The sequence below is a fragment of the Empidonax traillii genome, unplaced genomic scaffold (assembly GCF_003031625.1).
Source record: "Empidonax traillii isolate 1590-97213 ecotype Southwest subspecies unplaced genomic scaffold, ASM303162v1 scaffold1341:size140431, whole genome shotgun sequence".
In the NCBI taxonomy this organism is placed as follows: Eukaryota; Metazoa; Chordata; class Aves; order Passeriformes; family Tyrannidae; genus Empidonax; species Empidonax traillii.
Window position 1 is genome coordinate 32,608 of NW_020956534.1, and position 23,548 is coordinate 56,155.

General features: G+C 37.1%; 1 protein-coding gene across 1 annotated transcript in view; it reads left to right on the forward strand.

The window, feature by feature from the left end:
• The first annotated feature begins 320 nt into the window (after positions 1 to 320).
• Positions 321 to 23,548, forward strand: part of SMOC2 (SPARC related modular calcium binding 2) — a 104,382-nt gene continuing 81,154 nt past the window's right edge. Inside the window, exons 1-4 of the mRNA XM_027906686.1 lie at positions 321 to 383; positions 9,026 to 9,197; positions 21,925 to 22,031; positions 23,129 to 23,228. Coding sequence (XP_027762487.1) covers positions 321 to 383; positions 9,026 to 9,197; positions 21,925 to 22,031; positions 23,129 to 23,228 — 442 coding nt within the window. The remainder of the gene's footprint in view (positions 384 to 9,025; positions 9,198 to 21,924; positions 22,032 to 23,128; positions 23,229 to 23,548) is intronic.

Consider the following 23,548-nt stretch of genomic DNA (forward strand, 5'->3'; position numbering starts at 1 on the left):
TCATTTGAGATGCCCTCTGTGTTCTTTAGTTCCCTAGGAAGGGAAGGCAACAAGCCATATGGAGGGTGGCCCGTTGCCTGCCGATCGTGATAGGCATTAAATAGAGTTGCATAGAAACTCAGATATAGAAAAGCCCTGTTTAGCCGAGCCTTTCTGTCCCCCACAAAGGGAGATTGTACCTTAGAAGTCTGCAACACAACATCCAGTACTGTTTAACTTTAGTGTTTGAGGGGGTCCCCCTATTCCTTCAATAAACTATTTCCTTTTCACTGAGGTAAGTGCTTGTTATGAAGTTTTCTTTTTCACATCCCCCCGTGTCAATGCAGCTGGACTGGTGTGGAGAGCTGGTAGCTGCTTCAGCAGTTGGTGATGGGAGATCAGAGGTGAGCTGGAAAGGAGGTCCCCCTTTCATGATTTCAGGGACAGGAATTTTACCCTGGAGATGACTGTTTCAGACCATCTAGAAGCTCATTTTCAGGGTTTTCTATGTCCTATGTGCTGCATTAGGAGACTTCTGGCCTTTGTTACAGAGGTTCAGCTTAATGCTTCTTGTTTTGAGTTATAGATCATTGCCTTTAGTTTTATTGTTTTAAGCTACCTCAGACACTTTAAAGGGTACGTGCTGATATACTTATGTCCTAAAATAAACCCCTTAAATATAGAAATGTTGACCTGATTTAGATTTTATTTGTATTTTAAAATAGTTTTTCAAGATTTTGGAAGCCAAAGTATTTTTCAAATAAGCAGTCTTTGAAATACATTAAAAAGTAAAACATGTCCATTTTCCCAGATTGTAGCTGAGCTTATAAAAGGCACCAACCAGACAGATTAGCTGTGTGAGAGGAAACTGGCTAACAGGATGGTTGTACTAGTCCACTTATATTCTGAAAGATGGGTCAGCACCTTTGAAAAGCTTAAGTAAACTAGTGGATAATTCAATACATAGACAATACATCCCACTGTTTCTCTGTTTATTTTCTCCTTGTGTGACTTCTGGCAACTGAGAGGAAACACTATAAATGACAGCAACCCGCCAAAGAAAAGATTATGAATAACAATACCACAAGAATGAAGGGCATAAAGTTACCAGTGACTTGGGAAAAATACAGAACACTGGACTCATGACACTTAGCAACTAGTGGATTGCTGTGCATGCATACCTTGAGATTAGAAACCCTTTCAATTTGAGTTTCAACTTAAATTTATGCTAGTTTTGTCTCTGGTAACCAAAAGCGTGAATATCTGCAGGTGTTTGACTCTGCTGAACCATTCAATAAAATGGCTGAGATGTCTCTAGTTACCAGTTGTGCGTACATACAAAGGGTAGCACCTTGTTGCTTTGAGCACTGTACTGATTGTCATGTTTTGCATCCCAATCTACAGTTCAGTTTTCGGGCAATGCATACCCTTAGTTTAGATACCATTTAAATTTTTTGATGTTGCAAAATGAAAGAAACCATTTGTTAACCATATTAATCTTGAGTTCAAAATAACTATAATAAAAATCACGGCAGATTTCCTTTTTATCCCTGAAAAATCAGATAAAATGTTTTTTGAAAGAAAGAAAGAGTAGGAGTCTATTTGTCCTGTGGTGCACTTTTATTACTCCTAAATATCTACAGTATTGAATGTGTTGGCTGTTTTCTTCTACAGTGACTACAATAGGCTCTGTTTGCAAAAATAAGTGGTTCCATGAAATATGGAGGAGCCCTCATCTTGGAAGGGAATGAATGTAGTCAGATAAAGGGTGTTTTAGTGCCACTGATGATCTTTGTCATGTTTTGACAATTGAGACTATTACTTTATTTTTAGTTGTATGGGATCAATGCCAACAAGTTGTTCATACATTGTTTCCAGTGCTCAGACTTTGCAGCTTCTGGCATGGCTCACTTCTAAGTGAGTGCTTTGTGCTTGCAAAGACAATACTGTAGAAGCAGTCAAATGGGTCAGTGAAAGGTTCTTCTGAAAGGGTAATTCACCGGGGCTAAGTGCCACTCAATAGGAACCAAACCTGCTCCTATTGGTGTCTGTGTATTTATCTCAGTAGGGCTGGAACCAGATCCTAGAACTGAGCTATTCAAGGGAATAGCCCTTCAAGAGGTATGATGCACTATCTTTAAGTTTCTTTGTAAGACAAAGTGAGAGCAAAAAGAGTAGATTTGGACTGTTTGTTTTTGTAGCATTTTCTGGCATTCATATGTAATAAATTGACGTCTATCTTTTTGTCAGAGCAAGAAAGAGCATGTGTCACAGTTTGCTTTGATATCAGCTCAGTCCTTCCTAGTTTACATGGTTGACCAACTTAGATGTTTTGCCTTTTTTAGTAATTTGTGAAGCAGCAGTAAAAAGAAATGATGGATGTGCTGGCATTCATTCCACTCCATCCCTCCATCAATACAGCAAAGTAGAGGTCACTTAAAAAAACACCTGTTAAAGCAATAAACATTAAAAAATAACATGCCAAAGCAAAACATATCAATCAAAGCACAACTCTGTTTAATAATTTTCTGTGCTGGTCATAACAAGAGGAGACTGTATTTTTGGCAGTGAAGTTCCAAAAGCTCTGAGGCACTCTGGAGCACTGAGGAAGTAAAGCACAACACTGTTCTAATTGATAGGTAGGTAACTAGAAGCTGACTTTGAGTACTGATCCGTGAGTGATTAAAAAAATAACAAACACCACCACATCAGAGACAGCAAACTCAAACCCCACCTTCCCACTCAGTGAAATTGCATACGCTAGTTGTTGATTTCAACCATCCTTGCTAAAGTTTATAGGGAAAGAGGTCGATATCATAAGTTACACATGAAAAGTTACATGAAATATAGTGAGGCAAAGGTGATAGTGGTGGGTGTCTGTTCAAAGGTTTAACAGGGTCTTTTTCAATAAAACAGTCTCAGAACGTACTTTAAGAAGCTTAACCTTAATGGTGATGTCCTGTATGTCTGTAAAAAGAAGTCTCAATTTTAAGTAGGCAGGTCTGAGTTTGTCATGAAACAATCATGAAGGACTGTTTTGCTTCAGTGGGACAGCACAAGATGAACTAATCTGTTAAAGATAGGTTAAATACAGCACTTATACAGAGTTGTAATTTTGAAGGTATCTGCTGGTATCATTGCAAATAGCAACAAGGATAAGGAGAACTTAGGTTTTCCATACCATTCAGTGCTAGAGCTGAATGCTTTCCCATGGCACTGGGATGAGAGTGGAGTTTGTTCTGTAAAGGTACCTTAGAATCATAGAATATGCTGAGCTGGAAGGGGTCCATCAGGGCCACCTTCTGCTTCATTCCTAGGGAGAAGAGTGGTGAAATGATTATTGAAAAAATCTGTGGTGTTTTAATGAAGTAGAGTAACTGAGACAGAATAGATGATTTAGGTGCTCTCTAAGGCAGACTATAACTTGTGGTTATTTAAACATCATTGCCTTTGTTTGAAATACACATGGGAATATGACTTTGCATATTAGAGCCTGCATGTGTGGATATATATACACACAATGGTATGTGTATATAGATAGATATAGATATACACATACATATGTATTATTATTGTCTAATTCATTTTCCTATTGTAGATAAGCCTGAAGAGAATGAAATATTCCTAGCTTGGAGGTTTCTACATCTGCCTTTCAAGGAGCTATCAGACAGAAACAGCATGGCTACATAAATCACTATAAATCAACACATATTTCAACAACACAAAGCTCTTAGCACAGAGACACTTTAGAACACACTGCTCCATAGTTTGTTCACAGACCTCCCATGCCAGCAACAGGGAAGTGAGACCGTTGTATTCAATGTCTCATAGTAGTCAGATGCAAAATAAAGAAATTGCCTTTCAAAGCTATAGTCTTCACTAGGCTTTCCCGAGCCAGTGATGTCTAGCACCCTTCTTTTCTCTTTTGCTTATTTTTCAGGCCTTTTTGGCTTTCAGCCTTCCAAGATGAGGTGTTAGTCTCCTGTTTTGCAAGCAGTGTTGAATTTCATTTTACATTCTGAAACAGTAGTTTTAACTTCATCAGAGGGACACTCTGCATATATAAGGGTCCACAAAAAGTAACAAATTAAAAACCTGTTGTCACTGTGCTTGAATATCTAGTGACAGTAGAGGGTATATAGGTCCAGTGAAAATTGAAGGAGTCTATAAATTGAAGAAAGGTTGAAAACCTCTGAAGAACTACCCAAATCCATGAACCTGAAGGTTTGTCTACTTCATAGTGTACAGACTTCAAACTGGTCCCACAGAAGAGGATGGAGTTTCTATCCACAGACAGAAAAAGCAGTTTCTTGGTCTTTAGCTTTAGTAAGAAAACTTAGATTAGGGAAAAGCAAAACTAGGTTTAGCACAGTTATGAATTAGGCTTTGTGTGCAGCCTGTTTGTATTAAGGATATCTCTACAGGACTGCAAGAATTAGAGACAAGCTGACCTGAATTATTATTATTATTATTATTATTATTATTACTAATAATAATAAAAATAATAAAGAAGTTGGGTAACACTGCCCTGCCTTGCTCAAATTAGTCAGACAGTAGCCTCTGACCAAAGACAATCCACAGCTGTGCACTGTATTGTGAAAAGTAGAATAGAACATTACTGCTTTAAAGGCTTTGAGCCAGATTCAAAAACTAATCTCTACCCCCTCAGCCTAAGTGCATCTGTCATCAGCTTTTCTTCCAATGGAGAGAGATGTCAACACCCTCCATGACCAGACTGTAACACTGGTCTTGACTCTTCTGCTTTCTTTGACTGGCAGTTTAACTTGTAGATGTATCCAGTTTTTGACTCTAGCCAAGCCACTTTTTTCTCACAGTGCACTTTGTGCTCTGCTTGTGTGGAAGAAGAGTTTCTCTGCACTACAGAGTGTAGGTTCACAGATTTGTGCATTACAAATGCACAAGTGTGCATGTGTCTCAGGTTTATCTGAAGACCTTTTCTGTCCCAGCAATGATTTAGCTGCAGGATGTAGACCAGAGGGAATGGCACTGAATCCCTGCATAAGAGTCAATAGTGTAAGGTAAAGAGGAGATATGTGTTATGCCATAGCAGTGAATAAAGTTATATATATATATATATTATCTTGGTAAATAGTTTAATATCACAGTAAGAAAACCATCAAATTTCCGCTCTTGAGGTATCAGAAAAACTTTCTCATTGACTGCAACACGTTGCTTGTGGTTGAAGAAATAAGCATCCTGACTGTCCACAGCCCAGATGTGGGACCAGTGACAAAAATAAAGCTGAAAGATAAACCAAGCAGAAGACAGAGGAAAGAAAAAGGAACATAAATATTTTCTCCCAGTTTTTTTTTTTTTTTTAAGCAGGTTCTCAGGTATCCACTACTTCATATCCTGAACTTCAGTAAGAAAGGTATGAAAGATCACTGGGACCATCTGTGATACAGGGAGGCACATTTCAAGCAGTATGAAGAGTCTTTGGGGAGTGAGACACTGAAGGAAAATGCTGAGATTCCATGAGGCCTGAAACATATGAAAGTAAATAATATTCCATCAATGCTTATGCCTGTCAAGTGGGTGTACATATCTGATTACTTTGGTTTTATTAATGAGTAAACTAAATAATCAAAAATTTTTCTGATATGATCCCATTTTCATTCTTCTTGGAAATACCACTTGAGAATTTAAAGCACTGCCAAGTAGAGTAAAGGAAGCCCTTTGGAAGTTGTGTGTTGTCAAATATAGTGTTTTAGAAAGGCTAAAACAAATGTTACTAAAATGTAAAGCAGATGATAAGTTAAAACAACTAGAGTTACGGAGTCATTCTTCTTGATCTTTGGAATAATTTGTTATTGAAACCAATTTTTTGAAACAGAACTAGGTTGTTTTCTGTGTTATTAGGGCAAAAACACCTCTCTGTTACAGTGGTTTGCTTTTTAATAGGATTTAACCATAATTGCCCAGTTTGTGCTTCTAGTTCAAAATAGTTCCACCTCAGGTTGGTCAGCTTTTGTTGGCTTAATTTCAGTTGCTACCAGCATTCAATAGAAATGCTTCTTTAACCTTGTCTTTCAGTGAATAACATTTGTATCATAACAGATTTGTTTGTTAAATGAATTCAAAGAGAGATAGGGGACCCAGTATTGAAGATGAGTCACTTTCCAGTCTGTACTGAACCATCTTTCTTTCTAAACTGTCCTATTTTGATCTAAGGGAATATTTTCACCAGAAACTACAGCTCTATGGTGTGCATCAGTATGATCCCAGTTTTTGTGCCACTGAGTCTGCTTGTTCCTGTTTAAACAAATAGCAAATGTCATGAGAAATTCCATAGCCTTGCTTGTTTCAGCATTAGTTTTGATGTATTTGTTGATTCCTTTGGCTATGTGAGCAAGGAATACTGATTTGCACTTGTATCATATAAAGTAGTAAAGATGACAAGAAGTATTTTCCAAATGTCAATAACGTACTTTCTATCTGTTTTTTTTTTTTCCTAAGCACATTTGCTAGTCTCTCTTGCATATTAGCTTTCCTCATAGTTGTTTGCCTTTTTGTCCTTCCTGCCCTTAAATCCCTCAGTTACACTAGGTTGATGGAAATTGTTTAAATGTACAACCCAAATTCTCCAGTGAGGTTTGGCTAACCAGCAAGTTATTCAAGTGGTTTTGTCTCCCGGGTATGTCTTCATCCTCTGCTTTTCCAGGTTGCTTGAATATCCTTGAACCCATAATTTACCCTAATCTCCTCTAAGGCTTTGAAATAATAAAATACTTAAATAAAACTCTTTGGATAAATGCCCTTTAAAATATAGCTTTATCTGTGAACTATCATGCTCTCAAGGGAGTGGACTTTGTTCTTCAGACGATTAAGGGGATTTCTGTCCACTGTGTTACTGTAGTTTGTCCTCTGCGATCAGGCATGCCCATCTTAACTCCTGCAGCAGCTCAAAACAGATGAGGAAACTCTGGGAGAAAAACGCTACAGAGGCTAGACTGTTTCTGTCTGTGATTTCTTTTCTGCTGCCTGAGTTCAGTTTCCTGACCTACTGCATGATTTTCTGTGGATCACAAAGCCTTCCTACGCTTTTGAAAAAATAATTCTCTGCTCAACAGGGATGTTGCTGAGGATAAATTAAGGGTGGCAAAGTGCCTAGCCATTACAGAGGGGTAGCCTTATACATGCAGAAAGGCTCTACTCAGATCCCGACTTCACAAAATAGAAAGAGGGAGATCACGACTTGTCATCACCAAATCCACAGGGGAAGTCCAAGGCAAAGCAGAGGACTGGATCCAATTTTTTCTGCCAGGGGCCCCATGTAGTCCTTTTTTTGTTGAAAATTCCTTTTTGTAGTCCTACCTAGGCCTAAACCTGGAGTCCTGCAGGTCTTGCCTCCTAGGCAAGAAAGGGAGGCTTGGAGTATCTCACCAGGGCTCCTACATTGCAGCTCATAAAGACACTCGTGCAGGCCCTGGAGACCAACATAATTTGTAGGTTGTTCAGGGTCACGGGTCCCTGTCTTTACTGTTGCTCATTTTGTGGGTAAAGGGAGATGACTTTAGTTTTTCTCCTTTCCCGTGCAGCTCAGCTGATTATTAATTTCTGAGAGCAAGAAGGATCTGCAAAATAACACCAAAATATGGGGAAAAGGAGCATCTGTCCTTCACTTCTGGAACTCTGTAGCTAAATTCTATGAAGAAAGATTTGGGGGTTTTGTATAATTTGTGAGTAAATTGCTTCTGAAACTAATTATTCTTTAAAATGAAAAATTGTTCAAAAACATTGGGAAAAGGAACTTCCATTTTTATCTCAGTGTGCCATTAAAATATAAAAATTTTGGTAAAAATCCAACCATATGACTGTTATTTTAAAGTGATACCTTTGAGATAATCTCTCCCTTTTCAGGCATACTTTCCAGAGAGACATCTGTATTTCCTCATGTTAAGTGATAGGGAATACAAATAGACCACAGCTTAAGTATGAAGATTATGGAGATTTATAAGTCTGATTATACATTTTTTGTGTGAAATAAAATGCAGGGAAACTATACATATCAATTTTTTTTTTTTTAGCCCAATTACGGCTCTTTGTTCTCTTTTTTTTTCCTTGAAATTTTATTCCTACTTGTTTTAGTTTCTTATCTGAAGTTCAAAATTTTCTGTATCTGAGGTTCATTGTCATGAAGTAGCACCAATGAAAACAGTGCTTCAGTTGGATGAAGCACTCTCAGGCACCTTTTAATGCTCAGAAGAATGATTGCCTCCTGGTAGCTGTATGCCTTGCTTAATTTTGTGCTTGTTCAGAAAAAGCAAAAGGATAGAGAAATTCATCTGAGGATTTGCTTGAGTTCAGCTTCTTCCTTATCTCTGCTTTTCAAGAGCTCAGAAGATAAAGTACTATCCTTGCTGTTGTCTATCTTTGTGTTTGGCTGGCACATAGTGGCTTCAGAACCAATTATTTCTTCTGGCAGCATGTTTCAAGGTGAGGAGCTCCTGCTTTTCACGGTGCTGAGGATGATGCCAAACTCACAAGTCTTGCCTGCAGTCTTTGGGGTAAAGAAATGAACAGTTAGGCTGAGTTCAGTGTGGCTTTGAGGCAGAACTAGAAAGAGCAGCATTGAAATTCACAGTGAGAATATTTATGTTAAAAATCTTACTTGAGTCTTAGAACAGACTTTTCAGCTCTTTATTGCAGAATAGTTAATACACATCTAATAAAGTAGATAAGTGTCCATTGCTGTTTCATTTTTGTTGTGAAAAATGTTTCTGCCATCACCATTTTTGTTGTTGTTTTGAGCTTAATAATGATTGAAGGAGACTCAGAGACTTCCTGATTGAGATACTGCATTTCATGTATGTTATTGAAATGTTGCAGTCGCTGCCATTTCAAAGCAGCAGCTGAACAATCCCAGATATGACGAATCAGCTAGTATTTGAATAGACTAAAAAGGCACAGCTTTCTTTTCAGTTTTGGGTAATATTTGTGTCTTCCCTGGGGAAGGAAATCACTGAATGGTTTTCACATGGGAATAACATTCCTATAGCGTTACTTTTTTTTTTTTCCCCCCTAGTTTTTGAGAGTGGACCAAGATAAAGACAGAGAATGCAGCCTGGACTGTGCAGGTTCCCCTCAGAAATCACTCTGTGCATCTGATGGAAGAACTTTTCTGTCCCGGTGTGAATTTCAACGAGCAAAATGCAAAGACCCTCAACTGGAAATAGCCTACCGAGGCAATTGCAAAGGTGAGGAAGTCAAACTTTCTCTTGACCATAATTAAAAATAATACACCCTAAAATTATTTTTGGAAATGTCTGATATTGAAGACTAGGAGTGTTGGACTTGAAGAGTTTTCTAAAACAAGTAGGTTGAAATCCACCCTGTTATTTCCATGGCAATAGCCATGTAAAGATAAATTAATCCTGAACCTTCATCAGAATTATGACACCCACACCCATTTATACTATAGTAAGTCATTATTAAGGAAACTACATGGTTAAGTCCTTGTTCTGAAGTACCATATTACTGGCAAGCTCAGAGAAACTCTTAAGATTGTTATCTTGCAAGGTTTCGTGCCTTCTGCGCTTTGGTATTTTGAGTTAGAGATGGTCAAATTAAGTCTTGCATATCCAAACTGCAGTCCTTCAGATGGGGGTGGTGGTGGAGTGAATTTAAAAAAGGAGAAAAAAAAGCTTTGTTATGCATAGAGCCCTCTCAGGCCATTCCTACGTTCCTATCATCCACTCTTTTACTTCTGATCTCTGTTTAGAGAAATTGTGTGACACGCAAACGTACAAAATATCTGTCATTAAATCGTTTCACTTTTAGAGTAGTGTGGTGCTACAGAATGTATTTCCTTACTGAAGTGTAAGGTGATTCCCAACACAACGGTCTTCTTTCTAAAATGCAATAATAGTAGTGATTATAAAGATTTACTTTCCCTTTTTCTCTGTCTAAAGAGAAGGGGCAGGGTGTGGAGGTGGGGGTTGAGGGGAAGAAAACCCCAGGGACCACACCAATTCAACCTGTAGGAGGCAATTTTCCACATCATCTCTCTCCATTAGCTCCAGAAAACCTCTGAAGCATCAAGACTGCTTCAAAGAGACATTCTGTCTCATCTTCTGCCTAGATGAAATAGTATCCTCATTCTTCAGCCCTTTCATAGTAAGCCATTGTATTACCTGATGGATCTATTTACTTTGGTGAACAAGGATAACATAATGAAGCTACCTGAGCCAAAGCTTTTATTACACTCATGAATGACAGAGGGAATTATTGTGAAGCTTGTATTTGTTCATTTTATATGTTAGAGCACTATACATCTTTATGGAAATTAGTTTTGAGAGTTTTTCTCTGTTGTTTTTTATACCTTATTGAAAATATCATCTGCAAGGTTTTTTTTCATAAAGATGTGGATTGACCTACTAAATTTTCCTCAGTGATGCTGTCAAATTTTTCTGCAGTCAGTAACTGCAATTTGGAGAAGTGCTCCTTTGCTTTTTATTATTAATGGATAGAGTGACAGTACAATTGTAGAACTTGAATTAGACACCATAGGCAGTGCATTGTTAATAGCAAATACTAATTGTGTTCTCCTCAATCACATATTTTTAATCTTACAATTAAATTAATACAAAAATCACTCTAATGTTTAAATATTTTTCTTTTGCATCAAAATAGACACATATTTGCCAATAATATAGTTGGTCAATGCCAGCAAGAGACTGATGTTCTTTTAATTCTACATTTTCATAGTATTTCTTTTTCAGTCAAAGCAGTCTTAAATTTTGAAGTGACCAGTATCTCTATTTCTACCCATGGTTGCAATCATCAGAAGTATTTCAAGCTGTAAAAACAAGTTTTAGTGAAGAGAAAGATGATTTGTTGACCTTGCTGCAGTTTGAGTTTCAGCATTACTAGATCTACTTCTATAGTCTCATCAAACATTCTGAAAGAGCTAAATCCTCAGATTAAGACCTCTTTTGAGCGAGTTGCTTTTGAGTGGTGAAATTTGTTGTTGCAGGTGATGCTTGATGAAAAAGCAGAGGGCTGTTTTAGTACAGCTAACCAAAAAGTGATGATTTAATTTCAGAACAACTTTCAAGGTTTCAGAATTTGCTTTCATTCCATGATGGAATGAAAACAGATCAGAAGTGTTCATCTGCCCCCCTAAAAAAACAGACACCCACCCTAACTCCTCATTAAAGCATTGGTTTTGAAGCAGATTTCGAGGTTGCTAATGCAGGAAAAAGGGAAAGAAACACACGTTTGCATATGTAAGTTCTGAAGGGAGAAAAGAGATTATTTTGGTATAGGTCTCATAACTCTAAATCTGATATTCATCCAATATTGTTCAGAAAAGGCAATCTTAAATCTATGTTTGTCTCCTCCTTTCTTCTTTTGAGGTAAAAATCTTTATTCAACTCACAAAAATCTTCTCTGAAAATTAAATATTTCCAGGTTCCATTTTAATTAGTTGCAAATATGGTGATGAGCTCTTTGTTTGGTTCAGTCTATTCAAAAGAAATCTAAGGACCTTGACAGTTTATGTTGACAATCTTTTAGATTAATTTTGAGTCCATCATTTCTTGTTTATATATACAGAACTGTGGTTTGTTTTTATATCCATAAGGAAGTTTGAACAGGCACCAGATGGATGTCTGTTTTCTCTGCTTCTTTTTTCCTTAGAAAGTCAAATTTAGATTGATTCTTTCTTCTGTGTCTCACCAGTTCTCAACAATTTTCTCATCTATCTGGTTTTGATCACTTAAACATTAAAATTACAAAGGGATAGTTTGCTTTATGTGTGCTTCTTTTCCCCTCTAATTCAAGTTTCATGCATAGTAAGAGTTCCCAGCCCAGATAATTCTTCAGAATTGCAAAGGAAACAATTTTAAGATCTTAGATCTTAAAAAATCACAATAAACTGATAGCATTTAAACCATTTTTCCCCCTTGCACTTCGGTTCTAGTTCCGGATGGCTATAGCAGAGATCAAAATAGTTTAACCAAACCTGAAAATGAATGAACTGTGAATCTTCCCCTCAGTTCTGAAAAACTCACCTTTGACAAAATAAGTATCAAAATAGACTGTTCTGATAGTGCTTTTTTTCTGAAGACATTTGTTTAGTTATTTTTTTTTGAACTCCACTTCCAGGCAATACTGGAATCCATTGCTAAGCTTGGAAATGCTATTAGAAGTTAAAATCTTATAAAATTACGAGCTTGCTTTTGCAGTTTCTAAGGTCTCAAGTAATCTGTGTACACTGTAGATGAACATCCACATTTTTGGATACTTTTCCAAAAAAAATCTTAACTCTGAATTTCTGGAGTTTTGCCACTTGCTCGACACAGACGTTTACTGTGCAACAAGATTATGAATCTAAAAAATAAATGTATGCTGACAGCTGAGAAATACTGTTTGTGTTAGGGGGACTGTTAAAATATCACCTGTCACGGGGATCAACTACACGCACACACAAATGCTTCACAGTCCAAATCTGGACCAGCATAGCCAAGGAAACAAAACATACAAGAAGTGGAAAAGCAATACGATTGCTTTTAAACTGCTCACAAAAACACAGGCACTATGTCTAACAAATTAATTAAGCAGGGCAAGGACACAGTATGAGCACCCACACGTAAGCTTCCTGTTGCACTCTGAGGCATGGACAGGTAGAGCTTTCCCGAGGACTGTATCTATCTGGCTCAGGTAAAAGACGGGCCAAAGAGTGTTACCAGCAGACAGCATGCACAGAGGTACCTCCTTTTAGGGGCTTAGGACTGTGCAGCCTGAGAACTGAGCCTAGCTGCTCTCACTGAACTCTCCTGATGCATGCCAGGGAGGATCTATTCCTATAACTAATACAAACTCAGGGAAGAGTTCTTTAGCACTAAACCTTATTCCTACCACTACAGCTGGTGAGGATGGGACTGGAGAGTTCTGAATGTCACAAAAGGAAGGCTTTGTAATTTATGTAATGGAGCCTTTGATACTCTTTTTTAGAGCATGCAAAAAGTACAGCTTGAAGTTCCTTAGTCTTGAAAATAGGACCAACCATGCAGAAGTATCATGTCTACAAAAAAACCCCAAATGATGCAGTTGGCTGGTATGAGTAGGAAGTATTGCCCATCAGTGCGTTCTTCCATAGGGCCAGTAGCTATAGTTTTACATTTAGTGGGGATTTTACATGATTTGGAACATGGTATAGATTACTCTGAAAGGCTGTGCTTGTACTGAAACTGAAACGCACAAAACATCAGCCAAAATCGTCTTCCTCAGCAGGCATGGGAAAGGCCTTGCTAAGTGAAGATCTGTGTCCTTATTTTACAAAAGTAAGGCTGAATATCTGTCACAAATTGCTATAGATAAGACTACTTGAAACAAGTTGTTTTGTCTTTTTCATTGAGCATTTGTACATTCCACATGAAGAGTCTAGGGATTTTTTCCCCTTTTCTTCTTTGTTAACTGCTCAGAATGACAGTAAAATTTGCTTATATCACTATAAGAATTTTCTGTTGTCATGAAAATTTTACATCATCTATACGAGAGAAAAAGAGTGTTTCAACTAATTTCTATAGACTTCTATCAGTTTCACCTATGTTAAATTGCTACACTGTTTATTTTCCCCTTCTGAGCAAGGTTTTCTTCTGATGAACTTTGAACTTGTATTTTTGTAATAGTTTTCAAATAACTTTAGGCTTTTCGTTTAGTTTTCTGTGACAGTAAATAACATGTATTAACTTTGATGCATGAAATTATGATGCAGAGTAGAGGTGAGTGAGATTGCAGGATTTTGCAATGAAATGTACCTTTTTTTTGACATGACAGCAAGCTTTATTCCTAACTGGGTTAGTGGAGGATTTTCTATGGGACTAATGAAGTTTTTTAGGTACCAGAAACTTTGAATAACTCTATTCCTGTGGGACAGGACAGCTTTTCTTCTCCCACCTCGGGAACTTTCAGTCCCAAGGGTAGAAAGTGTGCCAGCTGATTGCATAGTGTTCATTGTGAGCAATATCTTCAACAAGAGTGTCTAGTAGAGGGACAATAGTGTTTATCTCTAATGAACCGTCAAGTGCATGGTGACTCATGGCCAACAGTAGTTCAATCTGCAGTTTTTCTAATGTTGAAGGGTGTAGTTTGAACTTTATGCATTTAAGCTCTTTATATGAATGTTTGCCAAAATTTAGGAAGTTTGTCAGGAGGAAGCAGAAGAACATGTGTAATCTTGTGACTGAATTTTGGATGTCTGTGGTTACTGGGAATGTTTCATCTGAACTAGAAAGGCTATATGTCCCATGGAGATTTTCCCCTTAGAGTTAGGTAAGAGCAGCTCCTGTTGGTTTAACTAACATCTGCCCTGAATGTGATCTGCAAGGTTTGTAGGATAGTGCACTAAAAAACACCTTTTTTCTTGGTTTTTCTTCTATTTCTATTCTTGTATCTTAAATAACATTAAGAATACTTGTTTCAGTTCTCAGTTTGTTTTTAAGTGAATGTACCAGACTCATGATTGGGGCACTGGACAATAATATTCTGAATGTTTTAAGTAAGTGTCTCAGTAATAATATTTGATATTCTGATATTGTGATCACTGGACAAACAAATTCATATGTACAGTCCTGCCAGCATACCTCTACCCTAACACAGAGTTCTTGAAACATCCCAGTTGAGGTGCTTGGATTTTGTGGCTTCTCTATTAGTGCTTCACTAAAGTAAGACTTCTTTAATGGCTGGAAGTTTGATAAAATTATTGATCATTATAAAGTTTCAACTGCCAACTTGTATCACATTTCCTCACTTCACTTTTTCAGGCTTATTTTCTCACTGTGGACACTGTGTTTAGTATGTAGGATAACTGCAAGTTTCCTGATTGTGATGCTGGCAATCCTGAGAGAAACACTTGTCAGCTCCAACATAATTTTGGTTTTGAGTCTTCGTTTAAATTATGTCTCAAGCTGTTACATACATATCAACCCACTGTAGTAAAAGTGTTGAGAAACAAAATATTCCACATCTCAGTGAATAAAGTTAAAATTTATGTTGTCTCTGAAAGCAAGTGGAATTGGCTTCTGATTATACTTTCTAGTAAGTATTTAATGGAGATGAATAGAGGTTTAAGTATATTTGGAATCTTTTTTGTGGAATATCCTTTTCTCTTTTAAATGTGTCTAGTGGTACTTGGAATACAGTACAGGTAACACTGAAATAGTATCCACAGTTTTCTGCAGGTGGAATTTATATATTTTTAAAATACTAGTTTTGTCTTGATAATATTTCACTGAGCAAAATTTACTGAAGCCAGACTGCATAGAAGTAAGGCATATAAGAACATTCTTGGGTACAAAAAATATACCTTGTTAGAATCAAATATGGACTACTGCAGTTGTAAGAAAGTAATCTTTTTGTTTTGTTTTGTGGAGTTTTCATTTCTGGTCATGTATTTTCCATTTAAGTTTTAATACAAATAATATAAACAATATAAAAAGGAACTTCTAAAAGAAGTGAAGTAGAAAGTGCTAAAACAAAAATACTGCACTGAAGATTAGGAATCATCAACAGTTGCAAGCCTTCTCAGATTTTCAGTAAATGAACTAGTAAGCTGGCTCACATTAGACTTCTCTAAGCTATTAGCAAATCTCTGCTCTGCTCAGAAAGTCTAGTGTAGCCTTTGGAACATAAAAAATCAGAAAGCTGTAGTTTTAGTTTCTCTTGCAAGTATTTGATCCAGTTCTAGTCAGACTATCTCTCCAAATGTGACTGTCAGAAAAGGCAGAGAAATAGTGTGCCAAGAGGGAATCCAGTACAGCATTCCTTATTTTATCTTAGAGCTTAGCTATCTAAATTGCTGTGTGGTTGCAAAATGTGAAAGAAAAAGAAGGAAAAAAGAAAACAACAACGAAACCTCACACTGCCTGGCTCTGTTAGATGCCAATAGAGGAGAGTTTAGGCTAAGATTGCTCTGCTGTTTTGTCTGAATCCAGAAAGCAGCAGTAAAAATAAATAGTGGAAGAGTTGGCTAACCCTTGTCACGAAGCAGCAAGTCTTTATTTTATGGCTCTGTCAGGCGAAACGTTTGTGCTGACATCCTTTCCAACCCAAGAGACTAATATCTCTGCATCTTTAAAACTGATACTTTCACCATGTATCTATCACTAGAGGCTACAGCTATCTATCTGCTTTGCTGTTACACATGATCAGTTTTTTGGAATATACATTGACCTAGGTCAAATATAATGGGAAATTATCATATTGTGAGTAGTATATGCCATATAAACCAAATGATGTCTTCTGCTCTGACTTAAACTTCTTTGTGCTAAATTAACTACAAATTAATACCATTTGACTTTTGTCGTATCACTGCAAGTTAGCAAAAGGGTATAGCAGTGGGAAAGAAGCACAGAAGTAGAAATAAATTCTGATTCATTGTTAGGACAATTCAGTAAAGTGCTCAGATGCACAGCTAACATTAAATAGCTTGTTGCACTTCATGTTTCAAAGTTTAAGGACAGTTAAGTGTAAATAGGTATTCTGGTGTAATCAAGGTGCAATAAGGCAAACCTACAGAGACATAGGGAGAAGTTTTTGGATTATTTCTGTCTATACGAGGTCTGCTTGTTCATATCAGTGTGACTTTAGAAAAACCTTCTCTTTAGTGTAAGAACATCTGAGTATCTGTAGAAAGTTCTCAAGGGAACTTTTTCTTCAAACGAATAAGTTAACCAGTTTATATGTAGTTTTTACAAAGTAGTAAATGTCACTGATCTTTTCAGAAGAATATTTCATCTATAATAAAATAATAAACCGCGAAGTGCATTTTGTGCGTAAATACATAGCAAGGTCACGTCACACACTTTGCTCTTTGAAAGCAAACAAAGTTTGCTTCATGAATTGAGACTGAGAAAGGTACTTTTATTCTTACTGAAATATACAGCAAACCAAGAAATACCAGATGAACTAAATCGAAACTCTTGCAGGAGATTTATCTACTCTTTTGGCAAGCTGTTTATTTTTCCGTGAGAGAATCTGGGTTAGATCTCCCTGTAGAGCCCCAAAATTGTTGTAAATTCAGTAGTATTGAATGTCACTTTAGAGATGGTGTTTACACCCTTGATGAGTTTGTGTCATTGTTTTAAAGATAAAGTTCTACTTTACAGTAATAAACTTCTCTCTGTGTGATATATTATCCAAGGATTAGCCAGCAGAGTTGAAGCTGATGGATGTTCTGTCCCCGAAGCTCAGTGGTTTTGGTGCTGTACTGTTGGAAATAAAGCATAAAATGAGATTGGTTCCAAGTCATCCTGATGCTATTTGTGAGGTTAATTCTGTTTCCAAAATTTCCCATTGACTTCAGTGCTATCTCAGGAAGATTCTTCAGTAATGTACCAGCAGTCACTTCTCTTCACAGGTGAAAGTCCTCCCTGCTGCATATAGAATCTTAGCTTAAAATCAAGATGGCTTTATATTTCGCTTGTGCTTTCTGTTCTGTGGTCTCCCTTGGAATCCAGAATTGTCACCAGGGCAATTCAGAAAGACCTGCCCAAAACCAGCTATAACTCTGTACTCTCCTCAGCTCTGTGTATTTCTGTCCATTCCCATACAACTAGTTTTGTTTTCAGTTATACATCCCAAGATGAATTTGTTTTATCAAACTTCTGGCTGCCTTTGAAGTCCTGATGCTAAGTCACTGGAGGGGTACAATCAACACATTAATCAACGCACTGTGCTTAAATGCATTGAGCTTTGTACCAACTCAGTCTGACAGCTCATACCATCCCAGAGAGATGATTTAAGGTAAATTTCTTACTCAATTTCTATGCCATGAGAGTTTGTTTGGTTTTCTTTTTGTGTGTGTGTCTTTTTTTGTTTATTTGTTTGTGCTTTTTCTTTTTTTTTTTTTTTTTTTTCCATTCCCCACAAGGTTCTTTGATGTAAAAACCCATTTACCTGGAGTTGAGAGGATGAAGTCTCTCTCTCTATAAAATTGCCATAATTCCAAACTACAACTGGACATACATATCTTCAAAATTAGTTCTTCCCACTGTATGACTATAAGCAAATAAGGCCTCATTTCATCCAGCTTTTAACAGGTCTTAGAACTTACTGGTCTTTTCATCAGCTCATGGACCATGTTCCAGCTTGAGCCTGCTAGCTCCCTTATTTAATACTTTAGTTAGGGAGTGCAATAAAGTGGGAATTTTAGTAAGAAACCAGTAACAGTTTCAAGCCCCTTTTTTTTCCATTAGACAGTTCCAAAGATTTAAACAAAAACAGATTTTTTTAAAAAAAACACGCTTGTAGCATTGCACGGTGCTTGTCAGCCTTCCAACACCTTGCAGCCTTGGAGTTCTCTCCACTCACAGGTTTTTAACAGAGGGACACTGCTCACCTCAAAAGAGTTTAGGCTTCTTTGGTCAGGATCCATGTTGAAAAATCAAAATCTGTGAGTTGATTAATGAGCACAGAGGTGCCAAGTAAGTGCTGCCATTTTTCATTCTCAGTCTTCATTTTAAAATAATCAGAATAATTAAATAATCTGATAATATATCAGATAAATATAATGATATTTATATATAATGATAAAATAATCTGAATTATTCCTGTTCTAGATAAAGTGCAAAGTTGAATTAGTATGGTAGAGAGTTTGCTGGTATCCCCTTAGATGTGTATGGATATGTATGTGTGTGTGTGTGTGTGTGTGTGTGTGTGTGTGTGTGTGTTTATTTATTTATTTATGTAATCCCCATTCTGACAAACCATATAAGCCTAGGCTCATACTACTAATTTGAGATTCATGTGAGTCATCTTCATTAGTTAAACTTCTGCAAGGTGCACAGGGGGGCCTGTAGACAAGAATTGTCGTGCACTTAATTAAGTGCACAGTTGGGTGCACTTAAACGACTTTGCACAATGAGTCCCAGATTTGGCTTTGCTGAATGACCATGAGCATTGGTCACGTGAAAGGTTTGTTTCCCTATGGATTATGATCTTGCCTGTGAGTTATGTGCATCAGGGGCTACAAGATTTCCCTACAGCTATCTCTTTTCTGGTGTTTTGATGTGAGCTTATGTTTCATCTTTTCTCCCAGTCATGTTGCGAATTTATTTTTTCATCCTTTTTCAGCTGTTATTTATATAAATGTCTAGTCCTTAAATATCTTGAATTCTTTTTCTCTGGAAAAATTGTTTATAATCACACAGTAGATTTTGAAGATATTGCAACCAGGACACAGAGGCAGATGCTCAGATGGTGTAATCTTACAGATTCCTCTGAATTAATAATTGTATTGGTCATTAATATTCTGAATTTGAAGGGTTTCTATTTGTCTTCTTGTTATCTTGATCACCCTACTACATTTCTTTTGAGGTTTGGACCTCATTTCTGTGTCGTAGTTATTCTCCTGTGGTAACATCTTGGTAAAATAAAAAACGGAACTGGAAATATTTTTTTGACTGCACACAATTTCAGATGCTTAAGTTGATAAGAGATTTTCCTCATGGTTTTATTTTGGGCATACTGAAGCATAGTAATGCCCAACAGCTTTAAAATGTTTCCATGGTTATAAAATACAAAGTAAGACTTCAAATGTGAATTTTATATTCCAATAAATTTGGTAATTGTTGATTTTAAAGCATATTAGATCATCCACGAATAAGAGGCCTTTAGAGCATCAGGCTGTTTAGGAACAACTTTGTGGACAGTTTTGGAGAACTTCTCTTTCTCCTTGGCATGTTTTCATGATAATTCAAATATTGCAGATAATTTACAACCCTGTTGGTACTATACCAGAGACCTTATGTGATGGAATTTATATCACTTTTCCTTTTAGACATTTAAACCACATGTCATTCTAGAAAAACGAGTACAGAGGTCCAACAAAGGAGTGATTTATTTTCAGTTAAAATACTAGCTACATTAAAACCACATGTTATTAAGTACTGTATAACCAAACCATGCTCAGAAGAAGGCTTACGACACCAAAGCTTGCATAAAATGTTTCTCTTTTTTTACCCAAAAAACTTTGGCAGTGAACACATTAACAGACTTTACCTGAGCTACACAGGACATTGGATGTACTTTTCCCTTGATGAAACAAACTATTAAAGTACCAGAGTACAAATTAATTCAGTTCCTTATTATTTTTCTTTCTCATGTTTCTGGATGGTTGAGCTTTTCTGATCATTTTAGATATCATTGCATCTCTGTGAGCATCCCTCCTGAAACAGCATAATACAATTACAGTTGGTAAAACTGAAATATAGCTTTTCAGGTTTTCAAAATGAAACAATTTGTATTTTGGGCATATTACCAACATGAACCGTCCTAATGCTCCTGTGAGAAGAGTAAAGTAGTGCACAGAGGTAGTGCACATGAGTATGAGACCAGGAGGGAAATATGAAGATTAGAATTAAAGGGGCCCCAATTTTGTTTCCAGAATGTATATGCCGAGGAACAGTTTTTGTCCTCATTATGCTACGCTTCCATATCAGATTGCCTATGACTTGAAGGGATTTTTTAATGCTAATATTATCAGGCAAGATGTAAAATGCTAGTGGAGATGACCAGTGAAGGATTTATCCCGTAAAAATAATCTCTGCCGCTCCAACAAGTTTCCATGCTGGTTCTATGAATGTATGTCTGGATCATATCGGCACAGAGAGGGTGTCTAGGGGACAGGAATTTAGCTGGCTCACCTGTGTGCTCCTGGGAATGCCAAAACCCTGTCAAGTGTTGTTGCCTCACTGTTCGGTTTCTGTTCAATGTGCATCTTGCATGAACTAGAAAGTCTGTCCCCATTCTTTCAAAGAACTTCATAAACATTAACGAATCACCCAGTACTCCTGTCTCACAGGTATGCACTGGACAGTTTCTGTCAAACAGTATTTAAGCAAAACAAGGATCAGAAGCAGCAAATTTCTCTGCTTGTATGTTTGAGATCATATTAATTTGGATGTTACAGTCACATCTTGAAATCATTAATACTACCTTAAGCTCACTTAGTATTCTCATTTTTCCTAAAATTGTTTAGCTCAAGCAGATTCTGCATCAGCAGTTCTGATTATGCATCAGCAACATGCTAAAATTTGTAGTGTCTTTAAACATAAAAAAGGTACAACAGCTTATATTATGTGTCTTTTTTCATCCCTTGGCTGCCTAATTGAAATAAAGTACATGTAGCAGACAATATAATTTATTAGGCAATAGAAACTCCACTGAATTAAAGCTGACTGGTTTGCTAACTTGTCTTGGATGGAGACCAGTACCAGGTAATAAAGGAGATGGTGCAAGAAACCACGCCGTGGACAAAAAAGGACTATATGGTAGAATTGACTTGCACCATGTTTAAATCATAAATTGTTACATTAAATTTTAGCATATTATAAATTAATCATGTCCAAAATTATTATTGAATCATCTTCCCAATAAGTCCCTGTACTGTACAGTATAATTTTTTTTTTTTTTACGAGCCTGATATGGATATCTGTAGTCACAGCTGAGATTGCTGCCTGACTGCAGGAAGCAGTGTGTGAATTCTCAGTAGGAAGTACAAGGAAGCTATGCTCTTGCTGCCTTCTTTGCCTTTCCTGAAGCACCAGAAAGCTGGTGCTGCCATCAGCTCTGAAAGAATATTATGCAATGGGTGCAATGCAGCAGCTATTGCTGTGAGAAATTGAAAGGAAAAACCCTGTTTGGGCTTCTGCTCTTTGGCAGCATTTGGAACTGAAAGGTTATATCTGTAGGCATCTCTCTATTTTGTTTCCCACTTATGGATTATTGTCCAGAAATTATTGTCTTTCACTGGTTTTCTTCCCTAAAAATAATGCAAGTGATCCTACATTTTCACTGATTAAAATTCTGGGTTTTTTTACATGAATCTCTGAACCACCTTCCTTTTTCAGAATAGAGATGGTCACCCACCTTTTCTTCCTATTGCTTCATTCAACTGACTTGTCCTTTTTTTTTCTCTAGATGTTTCCAGGTGTGTGGCTGAGAGGAAGTATACCCAGGAACAAGCTCGCAAAGAATTCCAGCAAGTGTTTATCCCAGAATGCAATGATGATGGCACATATAGTCAGGTTGAAATTTTTTCATTTAATATCTTGCATGGCAGTAAAGTCAGAATATGTGTGTTTGAAAAGGGTAAAGAGGAGACAAATGCAATGAAGAGAAATGTAATTTCAAAGTTAAATGTAATTTCTGCTAACATTGACATCAAAAAGTTGAAGGAAAATCCATGTTATGTGCAGAGTCCTTGTTCTTTTTTTCAGAGTTGGCCAGCAAAAGAGCCAAACATTACTATTGTTTGTGTAATACTCTCCCTGTTTCTTCTAGGATGAGGCAGCTGAGTCATTCTTGTAGCCCCCTGAATACTCATTAGATGGGAAAATGCTTGGAATTTCTGATCTGTTCCTGATTTGAGCCAGAGATCTTGCGACCAGAGTCCATGTCTTAGTGCTAAAGCATGAATCATACAAGATTCTTCCCTATTCTCAGTCGAATTTCTTTCCAAGCATATGTTCTGAGACTAATTTACTTAGCTTAGATCATGGAATTCAGAAGGGACACAGTTAGAAGCTTAGCCTGTGATACATATTCCAGTAAAGTCACCTTCTGCTACCTCTGTACTGCATTTCGGCTGTGGATTTGTGCATGAGACACAGTGAGGGAAGTGATGTTGGCCATTAGGAAATATAACGCAATTGATTTCTAAATGGAATTCCAAGAGTTTCCTTTCTGACAGCTTGGGATATGAATAATGCTGGCAGAAGCACTCTGTCGTGCTCCTTCAGTGGGTGGAACAATATGTTCTTTATGTGGAAAAAACCTCAAAATTGCTTGCTTCAGGAAGAGTTTATGTGTCCCTTGAGGAACTTCCTAGTGAAGTGTTTATAACACCTGCACCTCAGTCATTTAAGATAGGCTGTAAACAATCACATATTTCAATAGTTTTCTCTTTCATTTGATTCTGAAGGACCTACCACACTTTGCTTGAAATATGCTGTATGCTAAAAAAATCATATGTAGGACTGAGATTAGGTCCAATTTGGTTTCCTCTTCTAGGCTTTGTCAATATAGTTTGCTGGATTAGTCTTTTGTACTCACATGTATGAATGCTGTGGGATAACAGACATATGTCTGACGAGCTGTACATGGTTCATGTTGTTTCTGACAGGTTCAGTGCCATAGTTACACTGGATACTGCTGGTGTGTCACTCCCAATGGTCGTCCTATCAGTGGTACTGCTGTGGCCCACAAAACTCCCCGCTGCCCAGGTAAATCTTGTTTGGTTGGCCAGGATATGACAGTGTGTCATGAATAGCAGACTTTATCTGTAGCATCTTACTAGATTTAAGGAAAAGAATTCTTTACTGGAAGAGTGGTTAAGCACAGAAACAGGTGCTGGTGGATGGCCCATCCTTAGTGGCAAAATTCAACTGGATGAGGCTCTGAGAAAGTTCTTTCACTGACATCAGTGCAAAAAGGGTTATGCTGATGCTGAAAGTTCAATAAATAGTTTTTTTTCATATGGTTCATAACACATGCCACTATTTTTGGCTCAAAATGTTGTTGAGTTTCTATAATTTCACTTTTT